This window comes from Centroberyx gerrardi, chromosome 19, assembly GCF_048128805.1.
Source record: "Centroberyx gerrardi isolate f3 chromosome 19, fCenGer3.hap1.cur.20231027, whole genome shotgun sequence".
NCBI classification, from domain to species: domain Eukaryota; kingdom Metazoa; phylum Chordata; class Actinopteri; order Beryciformes; family Berycidae; genus Centroberyx; species Centroberyx gerrardi.
Window position 1 is genome coordinate 1,242,909 of NC_136015.1, and position 17,270 is coordinate 1,260,178.

A 17,270-nucleotide genomic window follows, 5' to 3' on the forward strand; every position below is an offset into this window, starting at 1 on the left:
AACAAAAACTGATAACAGGTGTCAATGGAATCTTAATGGATTTTAGGGTGTAGGATGGATTCAATCTCAAAACATGAGTATAGTGTGGAATGTGAGGTTCAAATTATCATGCTCCCCTCACTATATCGAAGATACATACAGGTGCACTTTCACTGGAGTTTATCTTTTCAGACATTGGACAGGTGAAAGTGCAACCATATTTACTTTTATGTATTTATTTTATTTTTTCTTAAAAATAAACTAACCAGGGAAGTGACTCACTGGAATCACACGTCACTCTGGCCTTTTCTTTTGTAGAAATAATACAAACACAATGCTCGTTGTACATAGAGTTGAAACATACACATGAGAGCTGAAATAGTGCTGTGGCACTATTAGCAGGCTGCCAGTTTTCTGCTGCGTTCTGGTCATAGCGGAAGGGTTAGAAGTGGAAGAACAGGGTTTCGTTGCTTCAGCTTGAAAATGTCCTTCACATGTTTTACTTGTTGGAAGGAGGTTGATGTTAATGGTTTTCCCAGTCGGCAATTCGTATTTACAGAAAATCTGATATGAAATGAAGGCAACATCAGAGTACTTTAATGGTCTACTTGCCAACTAGCTCACTCTAGTTAAAATAACATATCTAATACTGCAATATATGCAAGTTTCGGGCAATAGGTAATTGGAATTTGGATGTACAAAGGTCCCATTGAATGTTATTGTGTATAAAGGATGCGTTTTAATCGTTTTTTGGGTTCAACTGTTGGAGATTACGTTGGCACTGTGTTTGTGTGTATTGGAGAGCAGCGTAATGAACTGGAGGTATGTAAAGTGACAACATTTTGAACACAATAAATCATTATGATCGCAAAAACTAGGTAAATAAGGCCCTCGAAAACAAAAAAAAAGCAACTGACATCCTGTTGCAAGGCCCTAAATAGGAAATGATTTCAGTTGAGCTGGGGAAGTTGAGTGGCTACAATGCAGAAAGAGAAGAGAGTGGAGAAGTTTAGACATCATGTTTATGTCTCATATATGTTTCCCTTTCTTTTTTCCAGCATGCAATGTCACCATCCACAACCGATGCCGAGACACTTTGCCAAACTGTGCCAAAATGAAACAGCGGGTAAGGCACATGAACCACTAATCTCCACAACTCCAACCCTTATAACATGTCATTATTAGTATGTTCAGGACTTCTTCATTGTTGTATTATTTCCCAGAATTGTGATAATTAGAAGAGGTTTGTTCCAAAATTACATTTCCAGCATTTGAAAAAAGTAGCACCTACTCCTACAGAATCAGTGATAGCATAAAATTAAACAAATTATGGTACTTTTTAAAAGATAGTAGGTAACTTGTAAATTTCTTTTTAAACATTTGCAGACTAGATCCTTTATATTTTAGAAATACTGAATGATCAGTTTATGGTAATGGTTTTGTTTTAAGGAAGAGAAGAAAAAACACTCGTAACTCCGATGCAAAAGTTTAAATTAGTCGACATTTCGGCACATAATGCCTTCTTCAGGATAAAGAGATCACAGCATCTCAGTGACCTATATACTCTACAAAGCAGGTGTTCCAAATAAATGACATCACAGGGCAATCAGCGTAAGCCTAGAGCTAGAATGTCTAGAGAGGCCGTTCACATGCATTTGTCCATAATATTCAAGGAAGCACCAGGTTCAATATGAAGATTCACAGAGTAGTAAAAACAGTAGAAAGGCTTTAAAATGTGTATGCAATTGAGTAAATATAAAGAGAAAAAAGTAATAAGTCTACAACAGTAGAGGATTCAATAATGCATATTGACAAAAATTGCATTAAATGTTACATCGAGAACAGAGCAAAAATATCATCATATAATCATATTACATGAGTAATGCCCGTTAAGTCAGTGTATACATATGAGGGCATACAATTACACCCAATAGGAAACAAATCAATAACAATTTATCAGGAATAAGCCTACATGAAAAATATAAAATATGTAAGATAGGCCTATAAAAGAAAACTACAGGAAAGGTCTGAGGTCAAATTCTACATTGAGGCCAAGAGGAGCCAACAATGGTCTTGTTTTACAAATGGATGTAGCACTTTGGAAATGAGCTCAATTAACTTCACGCCTTAAAAGATGACTACTGTTATTATAAAAAGCTGCATCAATAACCTACTTCATTGAGTTGGGAGGTTTTCAGCATGTGTTTTTTCCATCCGACTGGCAAGTAACAGTTTGTAAAGCAGCAGAGAGGAGACACATGTCACTGCTATCAAGGGACTGCTGCAGCAGTCACATTTAAACAAGTTCTGACTGCAGCTAAAATGCACTATTTTAAAATCCTACATGTCAGAGGTGGAAAGAATCTTGAAATATGTTTCTCAAGTAGAATCACAGCTGTCCCAGTAAAATGTTGAGGGGACTTGTCTGGAAAATTACTTAAGTGAAAGAGTCACCAAACCAATACTAAGTAAGATTGTGACTATATGTCTTATCTAGAATACTATTGTACATACTGATCTGTGTCCTTCATCAACACAGCAACAGAAGATGGCCCTAATGCGGAATAACTCAGCCTTGCAGAATGTCACACTGCGCAGCAAAAGTGAGACCTTATGATCACACAGACACACACACACACACACACACACACACACACACACGCACACACTGACTTCTTCCTCCGCCTGTTGCTATTCTCCTGCCCCTCCTCTTCTGCCTGTTATTCTCCTCTTCCTCTTCCTCTTCCTCCTCCTCCTCCCTCCTTTTGTCATTCTCTTCCTCCTTGTCTTGTTCTGCCTCCTCTACCTCCCTTTCTTCTTACATAGCTCCAGTAATGCGGGAGCGTCCCAGTTCAGCCATCTACCACTCGGACAGCCTCCGCCAATCCCTGCTAGGTTCCCGCCGTGGTCGCTCCAGCCTATCCCTGTCCAAGAGCGTCTCCACCAATAACATCGCAGGGTGAGTCTTACTTTCACCTGGCCATCAGCTACAATACATTGTTGGCAAAGAACATTTCTCTAAATGTTTTTCTGCTTTTTCAAAATATTTTATAGAAAGACATTTGCATAGCTGAATCATATTTCATCTTTATTACCAAGCTTTCAATCTACAAGATATTTATCAGTGCATACCAAAGACAATAGATATATATATGATGATCCATTGTATGCTTTAATCAGGACCCAGAGCTTGGCAGTAAAGATGAAAACAAGTAAAAACAAGCTTAGCACTAGTTCCATTCTTACTAGCTCAGTGTCTTGGATAACAAGCTAATGTTGTAAAATGACTAATTTAAAATTAACAGTAACATATTCATCATATGAAACATACCACTAATATATAAATAATAAAGTTAATAATCTTATTCAGTCATTTGGAGTTGCATGTTGTGATCTATTAACACTTCAATCTACACATTACATATGCCTCATCTTTATATGTTTACATGTGTGTGTGTGTGTGTGTGCGTGCGTGCGTGCGTGCGTGCGTGTCAGGACAGCACACAGTCACAGTGTTGTTGATAGTGAGCCGCCATGGGTGCGTATTTTGTGCTCACTGTGACATTTATCTGTTGTGTTGTGTTGTGTTGTGTTTTTTGTTTCATATTTTTATGGTATTTGTGTTCTATCTGTGTGGTCTACTCTCTGCTGATGAGTCTTGTGAATGCATTTCTGTCTGTTTCATTATTCTTGGGTGAATGTTTGTGCATCTTGGTGCGTATGAAAACACACACCTCTGCATGGGTGGCCATTTTATTCTGTCTATATGCACATGTTTGTGCACCCGGTGGAGATGCATGTATGTGATTGTGTTTGCATGTATATGTATATCTGTGTGTGTGTGTGTGTGTGTGTGTGTGTGTGTGTGTGTGTATTTGTATGTGTCCTGGTCTATGGATGTATGCTGTAGGAACCTGAATGATGACTCTCCCCTGGGGCTGCGCAGGATCCTGTCCCAGTCCACAGACTCCCTCAGCTTCAGGACCAGAGCCATGTCGATGGAGTCACTCAATGATGAGGGTATCAGCACATTCACACCACATCACAAATGGAGGGGAAATCTGGAGACATTCTCAATTGTGTAAAGTAGTAAAGTAATGATGGTTTTAAAACCACCTTTTGATTGACTATAATCTATGAATTTGCTCCCCAATGTTATCACAGAAACCAATGTGGAAAATAATTCTACCATCTCTTAAATCATCATTTAAATCATCTCATCCCTTAAAATAACCTTACATTTTCAGTAATTTACATTAATTCACCCCTTAATTCATGCAAAATCCCCTTAAAATTTATTAAGGGAGTTATTCATGGGGGAGATCCCATCGAAACCTCCTAATAACTCATTAATAACCCTGTAAACCATGCACAAATGGCACAAAAAATCCCTTAATTACTAGTGTCTTTATGAATCAACCCATGAATAAATCCCTTATAAACCCATGATACAAACCTTACTTTTTTAAAGCTATGTTATTTTTAATGGATAATTAATGTTTATGTAATGGAGAAATTAAGGACATTTCAGGGATAAAATTAAAGGTATGGTTTCATAGTGCATTGTGTAGTGAGAAGATTGGAAGCAGTTTCACCTCAGTGTTCAGTATTTATTGCATTTGCTGCAGTGCATGCTAATGCTTTAGCACACTGTGTATGTTTAGTGACATGTACAAGCTAGCTTAGCATCATATCAAAAGCATCATAGTGCACATAATGCTGAACACAGAGGTGAAACTACCAGCTAGCTACTATTGTCTCCTTATCACACAACAGCAGGTTGATCGAAAAGCTTATTTGATATATTCCTTTAAGCTTGATCTGTATGCTGGCCCTCGTCATTTTTACCACCGCTTATCTTGATACAGGCATGAGAAAAAGAAGATCACACTGCCTGGTTAGGCCTTGGCATTAAATAACTCTAATATCATTATCTGTCTGTTACTCTTTGATGTTCAGGAGAAGTCTATTATGCGTCAATGCTTGAGGAAATGGAGATTGAGGGCCGGGACTTTGAGGCAGACTCATGGAGCATGGCCGTGGACAACTCCTACCTGCAGACACACCGCAAAGAAGTCATCAAGAGGCAGGATGTCATCTATGGTGACAGGAACATTATCCCTCTTTCAGTTATAGGTTGCTAGCTTCATACTCACCTCTTGTCAGATAAGAGGCTGGAATACTTAGCGTCTAATGTTGTGGGGTTGGATGCTCTTTGGATAAAAAAGGGTCCTCATGTGGAAAAAAGCACTTTTAAAATCTGTTTAAAAGCCTTTATTCTTTTTGGCTGGTCATAATTGTAAGTTAAAAACGGTGCCCAGTGGAATACATACAATAAAGGCTTTTTCTTCTTTTTATTGAATTTTCTACAGACATGACAAAATCAGCTCAGCAATTACAGGACATGGCAAGGTGTCTGTATTAGAGGAAAACACACCCTCCCACCCCTCCCCCCCATCCCATGTTGGTCGTGGCCACTAAATGAAAGGAAAAAGAAAGGATAAAATAAAAAAAGTTATATAAAATAAGTATAAAGTAAAATAAAAGGATAAATAAATAAACAGATGTAGAAATAGCGATTAAGTGCAACAAACCACCAAATAACTAATTAATAAATAAAGTAGTGATAATAATAATAATAATAATTAAAATAGATTAAATGGAAAAAGGCATATAGTAGAATAGACAATAGGTAAAGAGGATTGTAGGGAAGGAATAATGAGGGTCTCTCTCCCTCTCTCCAGTGAGCTATATTCAGCAAACACCATCAGCATCAGGAATGATAGTGAGATCATTAATAAAGATTAGGAGAGGACTCCATGTCTTGTTAAAGGATTTCAGAGATCCTTTCAGTGAGAATCTTAACTTTTCAAGTGTTATGCATTGTAAAACTTCCCGAGACATGTTTCCATTTAAGAAGGATGGAACGTCTGGCCAACAGGGTGGTAAAGGCAATGACACACTGTATTGTAGTGGGCCTATTCTGAATTGGGGGGAGACCAAACAAAGCAGTCAGGGGATTGGGGTCCCCTGCTGGGTCAGGGGATTGGGGTCTATATTTGTGTTGAGGGCCTTTTCGAGTTTTAAATACATTGGACCAAAAGTCTGTCAGCCTCAGGCATGTCCAAAACATATGTAAATGGTCAGCTGGAGATTGCTTACATCTATTACAGGCATCGCTGCTATCAGGAAATATTTTTGCCAATTTAGCATTGGTGAAGTGGGCTCTGTGGAGCACCTTGCACTGCAGTAGTCCGTGCCTAGCACATATAGATGAAGAGTGTACCAGGCCTAGGATGTCGCTCCACTGGCTGTCTGAGATGTCAACTCCCAAGTCGCGCTCCGAGGAGTCTTTGAGGGATACAGTGGGGGCTGGATTTAGGGAGTCAATTATGCCGTAGATTACAGATATCAGCCGCTTTTGATCAAAGCGAAGTGTGAGAAACTGGTAAATTATCGATTCAGGGGGGCGATTGGGGAAATGGGGAAATTGTTTTTGGACAAAGTGCCTTATTTGGAAAAAACAAAAGAGATACAATAAAGGCTTTTAACAGATTGTTTTTAGCAAATTTTAGGAGTGCCTCGAATTTAGTCTCAACATTTTCATAGTTCAAAGAGCCTTTTGTTCCCATGTTTCTTCAGCTTTGGTACCTCCTCTCAATACAGGTACATGACTATTTTATGCAGTTACATGACTTTAATGTGTAGGGCGTATGTCCTCCTCAGAGCTGATCCAGACAGAGCTGCACCACATGCGGACGCTGCGCATCATGGAGCGGGTGTTTCGGCAGGGCATGTTGGAGGAGGTTCAGCTGGAGCCTGGCACCGTGCACGTCATCTTCCCCTGCCTGGACCGACTTACGGCACTGCATTCCCGCTTCCTGGCACAGCTCCTCCTGCGGCGCAACCACAGCCTGCAGGCCGGATCCACCTACAACTTCACCATCCACCAGCTGGGGGACGTATTGCTAGAGCAGGTGGCTACCACTCACTCAACTGTGAGATCAACCCTGATGAAGGCAGCCTAGCTGCTGAAATGTCGGTTTTTGTTAATGTCTCATTAAATTATTGCATTGGAGCTACGAGTGTGCGGCTACTTTCACCATTTTTACCACTCACACACACACTGGTGCATTCCCTATAAACACAAATCAAGCAAATTGTTGCCTCAAAAGGGAACAATCATGAGGGGGGGGGCTAGTGCTGGGTTAAAAGACAATGAAGAATGCCTGCTAATACCGCACAAAAACATGCAAACCAGGGACACTAGAGATACACCAAGTAAACCAAACAGGAGTTCCATATTCCTCTTAATGAGGTATTTTCAGCAGGGAGCAACAAACTGGCTAGGAAAATCACAGAGTGTAAAGGAAAACAAAAACCCACAAGCCTGTGATCAAACCCTTTTCTGAACACGCCTGCACCTTTTTCTTTTTTCCATTTATCTTCAATGGTTTGGTCCCTGCAGGCACGTATCTACCCCAAACTATGTTTCTGGTGTTGTGGATATGGTGCGTTTTGTGGTGGTGCCCTGGAGGAAGTTGAACATGTCTCGGCTTTAGCCACACCATGCATTATATGACTGTCAGACAGAGAGAAACGTAGCAGTGCCTGGAGGGAAGTAAGCAGCCTCTTACAGTTTCCCAGAGAGTAACATTAACTCTGGCTACATCCTCCATTTAAGAATGGGCTCCTCATCCTCTTCTTCAAGACCAGACAATCACAAACTTCTTCTTGTCCATTTTTATTTTCAACGATGTTATCCCTTTTGCTACTTTAGGTTAGCTAGCTCATGCAAATTATGTATCTTGCAAGTTGTTGTCAAATTTTTTGTAGCTGATGATGATGTAACACTCCTCTTGCTCTCCCTGTTACTAGCAACACACACAGCTGACCTTTGCAGTTTTAGCAGGAGAAAAAATCTCCTATCTTATCACAACCTAACACAGTCTCTCTTCTTTTCTCGTTCTCTCTCTGTTGTTCCCTTTCACTCTCTCTCTCACACATACACAAACTTGACTTTGTGCATATGTGTATGTTCTTCTGCTAGTTCTCAGGCCAGTGTGCAGATGAGATGAGGAAGACCTATGCTGAATTCTGTAGCCGCCACTTGAAAGCTGTCAAACTGTACAAGGAACTGCTGGCCAGAGACAAGAGGTTCCAGTACTTCATACGGGTGAGATAGATAAATCTAGATAGATAAATCTTGTGAATGATTTATTTACTTGGCCCTCTCTTTTGTTTGTTTGTGTGTGTGTGTGTGTGTGTGTGTGTGTGTGTGTGTGTGTGTGTGTGTGTGTGTGTGGAGTGATTTGATTTGGTGTTTGTGTATAAAATGGCGAAATCTACAAAATATATACTCATATAACACCTACAATCAATTCAATATTATTGTTATTAATATTATCATTATTATTATTATCAACAAACAATTTAGGTTATCTGCTCCCAAGAGGCCTAAATGTTGGGAGCTCTAGGCCTGAGCAATCTGCTCTCTAGTGTCACTGCTTATTTTATCACTGAATCTGCAGGGCATCAATGACATTAAGAAGTGTATAAGTTGTCTGAACACAACTGATAGAAAGAAAATGTATGTTGCACTACTTCAGGAAATACACTTATTCAAACAAGATATACACACATTAGGTAATAATAACGTTTAAGTGGCTGCTTCTTTCTCAGCAAATACTGAAACAAAAGGGGTCATCTTTATACTAAGGCAAAATCTTAAAATTCCTGTAGTAGACAAATGAAGTGATCATGAAGCAGGATGGCCTTCATAAAAAAATATTCTAGATGGACAAAAAATGCATTATGTCTGTATATGCACCCAATTCATATGACAAGCATTTTTAGCTGTGACCAGCAGCTAATATAAGTCAAAACATTTCAAAAAACATTACCATGCATGTGCCATTGTGGGATAAAGCCTGACTGCTACATTACTTTGAGTTTAGCTTGGTTGGTAAAGCACCACAAGCATAGCACCTGATGTGTTTTTGATCCGGCATGACTTTTGGGTGTATCTATACACAATAAAGAAATAGAAAATGAATATATATCCTAGAATGCTCACCTATTATTTATTTAACTCTTTATGCTCTTGTGCAAATATAACTATTTGCATAATAAATAAAATGGCTCCTTCTTATTACAAACAAATTCTTTGGCACAACACACTGAACTTTTTGATGGCTACTAGTAAATAAGACTCTGAAGAACAAGAATATAAGGTGAGATTGAAAAAAGAAAGAAAAAAGAAAATAGCTAGATAAATATTAGTTCAGAAATTTGAAAATGCCATTGGAACCATTGGACAGTATGCCAAGCACAGGGATGCTCTGTATAGAACAGGAAGTCACATTTTTCTGTATAATTCTAATCATCCTTCTTGTGAAATCAGACAATAATTTTGCTTTGCTCGTAACTCAGCAAAGCAAAAATTTAACGGGAGGACCTTGAAGGAAAATCCTGATAAATTATTGTCTGACTCTGTTCGCTGTGTCCATTATTTTTATACTTTATTCTTAGAATTGTGACTTTATTCTCAGAATTCTGACTTCAAAACTTTTCATGTGGCCATAATCGTCTTCCATGTTCTTAAGAATTGTTTGTCTCAGATAGCTATTTATGCAGATTCTATAGTATTTCATTGGGTGAAATCATTTTTTGCAAATTGGTCTAATTAAACAACATGAAAAAATTTACATTATAGCCAATTTCAGTTTATAGTCAGTCTCTGTCTCTGTCTTCTCTCTCTCTGGTCAGCGGGTGAGTCGGGGACCCCTGCTGCGTCGCCATGGTGTTCAGGAGTGCATCCTGCTGGTGACTCAGCGAATCACCAAGTATCCTGTCCTGATCCAGCGCATCCTGGACAACACCAGCGGTGAGGCTGCCGTCATTATCACTATCCCAGGTTATGTCTTATTTTTCAGACTCAAAATGGCTCTGTTAGCATGACCAGTCTGACTTCTGTTGACAAAGCACTCATGGATATGACTACAAATGAATATAAAATCTTCACAAGTAAAAGCAAGTTTATACATGCAGATAATATTTACATATCTAATTTAACAGAACAAATGAATCAAAAACAATAAAACAAAACCTCAGGGATTACAGGAGATGACCCTGGAACCACAAGAAGAGCTCTATCAGAGGACCTGAGAGTACGTGGCTACTTGTATGGGGTTAAAAGCTCTGTTATACTATATAACTCAGTGCTAAACCATGCAATGCCTTGTAGATGATTAAAAGAATTTTAAAATCAATTGTATATTTGACTGGTAGTCAGTGAAGGGAGGCCATTTTGGGGGTGGTGCATCTATAGATGCTACAAATTATTATTTCTATATACATTCTATAGATGGCATATGATCTTTACAAGTGTCATGTCAAAAACAAAATATCTTAATTAACAGGCAGTTGGTGTGCATATAAATGCACTTATTGTTAGCTACAGTGTTGTTGTTCACAGCTTACATTTTGAATGTGTTACACCTCAGAGCGAATGGCTAGGCAAAAGCAAGTGGCTACTAGTGGCTGCTCACTAGTAGATATGTTGTTGGTTGCCTATAGTATTTCAGAAGAAAACTATGGTTAATTCATAGAGTAGATTCCTTGATATGTCATATTTTAGCAGTTTAAGGAAGACAGTTGAAATAGTTAAACCAAACAACGGTTTGGTTAAATAATGGTGGCTAAATAAAGGCTAGAAGACAATATTCTTTTCACAGTGTTAGAATTGTCCTGTGTTTGTATCATGGATTTGGTCTACTGCATGTTTAACCACAGTATAACTTTTGTCTCTCCCATTTCCAGAAGATGAAGATGAGGCCTCCTGTCTGGCCCAGGCTCTGTCCATGGTCAGAGAACTGCTCGGTTCAATTGACCAACAGGTACTTTCTCTCTACCTCTACTGGTATTAGATATTGCGGCAATACCAGGCTGAAATAAGGTATCACTTTCTGAGAATTTCCCAATAAAAACAAAATGGTTTGGTTTATTTGTTTCACTGATAGAGGGATGTTATATCTCTCAAACATTTACCAATGCACACGATTTGATGTTGCAGTCCTTTGTGCCATAATCCAGGGTGAGCATTCATACAAAAGCCTAATTCAGACATCAAAAAGAATAATGCACTATCCCACAAATGGTGGGTTGCGGGGAGGTCTGATTCAGAATGCATAAAGTTAAGTAGGGTCTGTAGCAGATCGAGATCCTCATGTTTGAGCTGTTCGTATTGAGACTGGACTATTATGTTGGTGCTGTTTGTATTAAGACTGGACTATTATATTGGAGCTGTTCCTATTCACACTGGATTATTATGGTGGACTGTTCCTATTCAGACTCGAATTTTATGTTAAACTGTTCCTATTCAGACTGGACTATTGTGATTCAGACTGGACTATTATGTTGCAGCCATTCCTATTCAGACTGCACAATTATGTTGGAGCTGTTCCTATTCAGATTGGACTATTCCATGTGAACACTAGGATTGTGTGCCTTTGCTTGTGTAACAGATGTGTGTTGCACTGTTACGTTAAAATCTGAAACCTGCCTAAAGTACTGGTGCCAGTTCAATGTAAAATGTATTTAGAGTTATTTTAATGTTTCCTATATTTTCAACATAGTTATTACATGTGTGTAATTAGTATTTTTGTAATTTAATCTAATATTCAGTAGCAGCTTTTGTTGCTACTGAATATTTTACATTTATTTCTTTTATGGTTTCCATGGTTGCTTCTAGGTTAAATAGCTGAACGCTGGGGGAACGAGCCAGACCGGGCTTGTATCCCCCAGGTGTGTCTATAGTAGTTCTATGATCACTTGAAATCTTATAAACATTAACAGTTATATTCTATCCATACTCAGTATAAATCTATTTATATCATTCACAAACACACAATATCATTATACAATACATATTACATATATATTGAAGGTGCAACTCCAAAACGAGAGGGGAGAGATATGAACCGTATGCGCTTAAAGCCGTGACGTCACATTCGAGAGAATGAATGAAGGGCTTGTTTCATCTGGGCTTGTCACAGTATCGAGTAACGGTGTAAATGATATACAGGGATATTTTTAATGCACCCATACATAGCACACACCTTCATGGGGGTCAAAATGGGAATAATTTTACCACTTATAATGAAATGGGAGGAAACAGTGATGCAACCAGGCAAAATAGTGTACAAGGGGAAACATTGTCCGATGTCATTCTGTAACTTGGCCTGCAGATTGGGGCAACTATTGCTTCACAACTGATCAGCAATTGCTCACTGCAGCTAGTGAATAATCCCAGTCCCCCGTACCCCTTCTCATGGGCTCAATAACACCAGCTCCAATTTCCTTGATCTATCTAAAGTAAACCTGATAAGTGAAATCAGATATTAAAGAGCCACCCACTTTCAATGGTGATCACACTGATAAATTTAATATACTGTATATTAATGGATTGAAATGATGATCACTATTGAAAGTGGGTGGCTACTGTTTTCAAGAATAGCAAACAAAAATAACAGACAGTAATTACAGACAAACTTCAGAAAGAAGTAAAAAGATGAAGAATAAGGAATGTCTTAAAAACACTACAGAAAAAATAAAATAAAATAAAAAAGGGGAACAACAAACAAAAAGAAAAAAAACAGCATATGAGGAACTAGAAAAGGTTAAATTTTCTGAAGAAAATTTGTGTGCTTGCCTCAGCAAGAGAAGGTTGAAGACAGTTGAATTCATTACAAAGTGTTTAAATGTCTGTACATTGAGTATTTTGATCTGGTGTTTGAAGAAGTATCTGTTATAGTTATAGTAGTAGCAGTAGAAACAGTAAAAGACTGAAAGCCAGTGCAAGTCTATAAACCAGCTAGAATGTAGTAGAGAGACTGCTGAAACTGTAGTAGCTGCAGTAGTAGTAGTAATACTACAGTACTAGAAGTTTCACTGTTTGAAGTAGTTAAAATGTGTAACTGAACAGTAGTAGGAACACTACTACTAGGAAATACTAGTAGTAGTAGTAGTAGTAGTAGTAGTAGTAGTAGTATTACAAGTAGTAGTAGTAGTAGTAGCAGTATTAGAAGTAGTAGTAGTAGCAGTATTAGTAGTACTAGTAGTAGTGGTATTAGAAGTCATAGTGGCAATAGTAGTAGTAGCATACTTGCCAACCCTCCCGATTTTCCCGGGAGACTCCCGATTTTCATTGCCCTCTCCCAGTTTCCTCCCGGGGTCACAATTCTCCTGTATTTATCCCGATTTATGACAAATTTTAACACCTTTTTTTCCTTTTCGTTATCACAACCTGTTTCTGGCACTGTACAGCGTGTATAAGCCCTACGACTCTAAAATTCTACTGTTCCCACCCGGACAACAATACAGCTACACCAAATGTATCGTTTCCATCAGCCCCCAGGCGTCAGGTCTCAGCCTTGCTGCCAATTTGACATGGTGGTCAACGGTAGTACTGCAGCCTAAAATTCACCTGCGGCCCAAAAAGCGTTTTTCCCATAGATGCCCATTGTAAAAGACAGTCCTCTAAAACTGTTAAGAAGATACCTACAACACCACACAAGACCTTAAAACACTCTTTGAATTATGTATTTTTTAATCATGAAGGCCAATTTTTATAGTGACAGAGAATAGAATGAGGATGGACAACTCTACCCTTTGCTCACTCCTTTCCTGCAAATTGCATTTCACAGGTCTGGCCCACACCTATGCTCCTTCAAGGATGGTGCTACAGGCTGCAAAGCATTGCACTTTTAACTACAATAAGCATTTGTAGATGGCCACAGAGGGCAGTGGCGTGCACAGACTCTCTAAGGGGCAGGGGCAAAAAATGAAAAAAGGGCACCTCCTCCACGTGCACCAACGTGGGGCCCCACTGGGTTGGGGTGAATATTAGTTTATGCCAGAGATTCACGCAAGTTCACGCCAGAGGGGCGAATTATTCTGTATTCTGTCCTGAGATTCTTAAAATTAAAAGTATTTAACATAAAAATGCTGTTGCAGTGTACTTATTATTTTGTTATTTTCATGCTTTAAAAGTCACCAGAATGCAGGAAATAAAGTCTCTGAAACTCAATTTTTTAGAAGTATTAGAGGTAGTAGTAGTAGTAGTAGTAGTAGTAGTAGTAGTAGTAGTAGTAGTAGCAGTATTAGAAGTAGTAGTAGCAGTAGTATTAGAAGTAGTAGTAGCAGCAGCAGCAGTAGTAGTTGCAGCAGTAGTAGGACTTGTTAAAGTCATAGGTCATAAAAGTAGCACTAGTATTAGTAGTAGAAGTAATACAATCAGCAGTAGTAGTAGTAGTATTTGGACTATCAGTATTAGAAACAGTAGAAGTAGCAACATTGTAGTAGTAGCAGCAGTAGTAGTAGTGAAAGCATTTGTCATTCTAGTAGTTGTATAATAACAATAGCAGCAGTAAAAGTTGCTGTAGTAGTGATAGTTATGGTAGCAGTACTTGCAGTAGTAACTGTAACAGTAGTATGTAGTTGAAACAGTACGAGCACAGGTAGCAGAGGTGGTAAAATTAATAGCTGGCCGGGCAGGTAAAGTGAACAGCAGGAAGTATGGGGTAGCTGGTTATTGGTCCTTGGTCTATAGACAGGAGAGCAGACTTGGGAGATGGGATACAGGTGGAAGCAGGTTCAGGTAAGTAGGCAGATTCGGCAGACAAAGAGCAGTGTGGAGCAGGCAAGACAAAGTATGGCAGATAAATATTGCAGGTACCGGTTAGAGTGCTGAGGCAAAGCAGGCGATGAACATGGAGAAACTAGCAAGGCAAGCGGCTGGAAGCGAGGACTGAAGTTAACGATCTGGCAGAGACTGGGAGAATGACCATGGCAGCGGCCACGCAGGTTTCGGGGAGGATCGTGCTCGGAGTTTCCAGAGGCTTCTCGTCAGAGCAGAACTGTCTAGAGAGAGCATCAGGTTTGCCATTCTTGAACCAGGCCTGTAGGTAAGTGTAAAATTGAATCTGCAAAAGAATAAAGCCCACCTTGCCTGCCGAGAATTGAGTCTTTTGGCTGTCTGGATATATGCCAGGTTCTTATGATTGGTCCAGACCACAAATGGATGTCCGGCACCCTCTAGCCAGTGCCTCCACTCTTCCAATGCCAACTTAACTGCCAGTAGATCCCGGTTGCCAATGTCGTAATTCCTTTCGGTGGATCATAACCAGTGAGAGAAGAAGGCGCAGGAGTGCAGTTTCTGGTCGCCATCCGAACGCTGAGAGAGTACAGCCCTTTCTCCCCTGTCGGAAGCATCAACCTCCACAACAAACTGTCTAGAGGGATCAGGTTGAGTCAGGATGGGAGCTGAGGTGAACTGGTCCTTGAGGGCCTGAAAAGCTAGTTCGGCTTCCGACTTCCACTGGAAGGGGGTGGCAGTGGATGTAAGGGCCGTGGGAGGTGCCGCTACCTGGCCATAGTTGCGGATGAAACGCCAGTAGAAATTGGCAAAGCCCAAAAGCCTCTGCAGTTGCTTACGCAAACCAGGAGTGGGCCAGTCTGCTACTGCCTGTACCTATGCTGGGTCCATCTTGATTTGTCCCTCCACTATGATGTAACCAAGGAAAGAAACTATGGGGGAGTGGAACTCACACTTCTCGGCTTTGACAAACTGGTTGTTCTCCAAAAGGTATTGGAGAACCAGACGGACATGTTGCTGGTGTTTTTGCAGGGTTTTGGAAAAGATCAGGATGTCATCAAGATAGACAAACACGAACTAATTGAGCATGTCCCACAGAACGTCATTGACGAGGGCTTGGAAGACGGCTGGGGCGTTGGTGAGTCCAAAGGGCATGACCAGATATTCAAAGTGTCCTAGTGGGGTGTTGAAGGCTGTCTTCCACTCGTCCCCCTGGCGGATTCTCACCAGGTGGTATACGTTCCGGAGATCCAATTTGGAGAAGATGGTAGCACCATGTACAGGCTCGAAGGCAGAACTGATAAGTGGTAGTGGATACTTGTTCTTCACAGTTACGTTGTTGAGGCATCGGAAATCAATGCAGGGGTACAGGGTCTTGTCCTTCTCCCCAATGAAAAAGAACCCGGCTCCGAGGGGAGAGGACAAGGGACGGATGAGGCCGGCAGCCCACAACTCCTGGATGCATTTCTCCATAGCTTCACGTTCCGGACAAGAGAGGATGTAGAGGCGGCTACGAGGTAAGGGTGCTCCAGGTTGAAGGTCAATGGCGCAGTCGTAAGAGCGGTGAGGAGGCAGAGTGGTAGCCCGCTGCTTGCTGAACACTTCACGGAGGTCATGGTATACTTCAGGGATGTTGGAGAGGTCAGTGGCTGAACTGCAGGGTTCAGGTGCAGGGGAGGCAGCTGCCAGGGCGGACTGCAAGCACTTCTGGTGGCAATGGACACTCCAGCTGGAGATGGTGCCGAATGACCATTCAATCTGAGGGTTGTGGAGGCGGAGCCAGGGATGTCCCAGGACCAGAGGAATACCAAGCGACCAGATGACGTGGAAGGCAATCTCCTCTCGGTGGTTACCCAAGAGGTGCAGGTTTACTGGGTCGGTGACCTCAGTAATGCGGGCTAACAGGCTGCCATCCAGGGCATTGGCATCCAGAGGACGGACCAATGATCTGAGAGTGAGGCCGGCCTGGCACGCCACCTCATGTCAATGAAGCTTTCATCAGCACCTGAATCAAAGCACATGAGGGTAAGACTGACCTTTCCACACAAGGGTAGCCTGAAGTTGAGTGCATGGACGATGGGTTAAGGAGTTAAGGAGTGGTTTGGCTCATCAGTATTCCCCCTGCTACTGATGAGCCCTCCCTTTTGCTGGACGATGGGGACAGGAAACAAGATAATGGCCTGTCTGACCACAATACAAACAGCAATTACTTTGAATTTGCATCCTTCTCTGTCAGTTTGGCTCTCCCCACCTGCATAGGCTCAGGCTCTGCTGACGAGGATCCCTCGGGGGCTTCGCGGGGGGACTGGCGCATCCCCAGTGACTACTCGGGCACTGGGCAAAGAAGGAGCTTGAACAAGGAGAAGAACAAGCTTGTCCTTAGACTCACCTAAGCCATGGGTGAACACAGTCTGTAGCGACTCCACATCCCAACCACTCTCTGCAGCCGAACTCAACAGAATTCAGCCACACTGCCAGTACCTTGGCAGAGAGAGAGCAAATGCTTGGCAGCTTCTTTCCCCTTGCACAGGATGATCAAACACTTTCCTCATTTCTCCCGTGAACAGATCATAAGATGAGCAGTGGTGGCCTAAAGGTTAGAGAAGTGAAGTGAAGTGAGCTTGTGACCGGAAGG

At 40.9% G+C, this 17,270-nt stretch overlaps 1 protein-coding gene across 3 annotated transcripts in view; it reads left to right on the forward strand.

Moving 5' to 3' along the window:
• arhgef2a (Rho guanine nucleotide exchange factor (GEF) 2a) overlaps window positions 1-17,270 on the forward strand; it is a 78,607-nt gene that overhangs the window by 30,979 nt on the left and 30,358 nt on the right. For 2 of the 3 annotated variants that reach the window (XM_071910590.2, XM_078290496.1), the window contains exons 3-11: window positions 1,038-1,105; window positions 2,519-2,582; window positions 2,806-2,938; window positions 3,890-3,999; window positions 4,939-5,082; window positions 6,706-6,956; window positions 8,030-8,155; window positions 9,748-9,865; window positions 10,801-10,877. In XM_071910590.2, the coding sequence (XP_071766691.1) occupies window positions 1,038-1,105; window positions 2,519-2,582; window positions 2,806-2,938; window positions 3,890-3,999; window positions 4,939-5,082; window positions 6,706-6,956; window positions 8,030-8,155; window positions 9,748-9,865; window positions 10,801-10,877 (1,091 nt within the window). The remainder of the gene's footprint in view (window positions 1-1,037; window positions 1,106-2,518; window positions 2,583-2,805; window positions 2,939-3,889; window positions 4,000-4,938; window positions 5,083-6,705; window positions 6,957-8,029; window positions 8,156-9,747; window positions 9,866-10,800; window positions 10,878-17,270) is intronic. The other variant, XM_071910591.2, reaches the window with a different exon arrangement.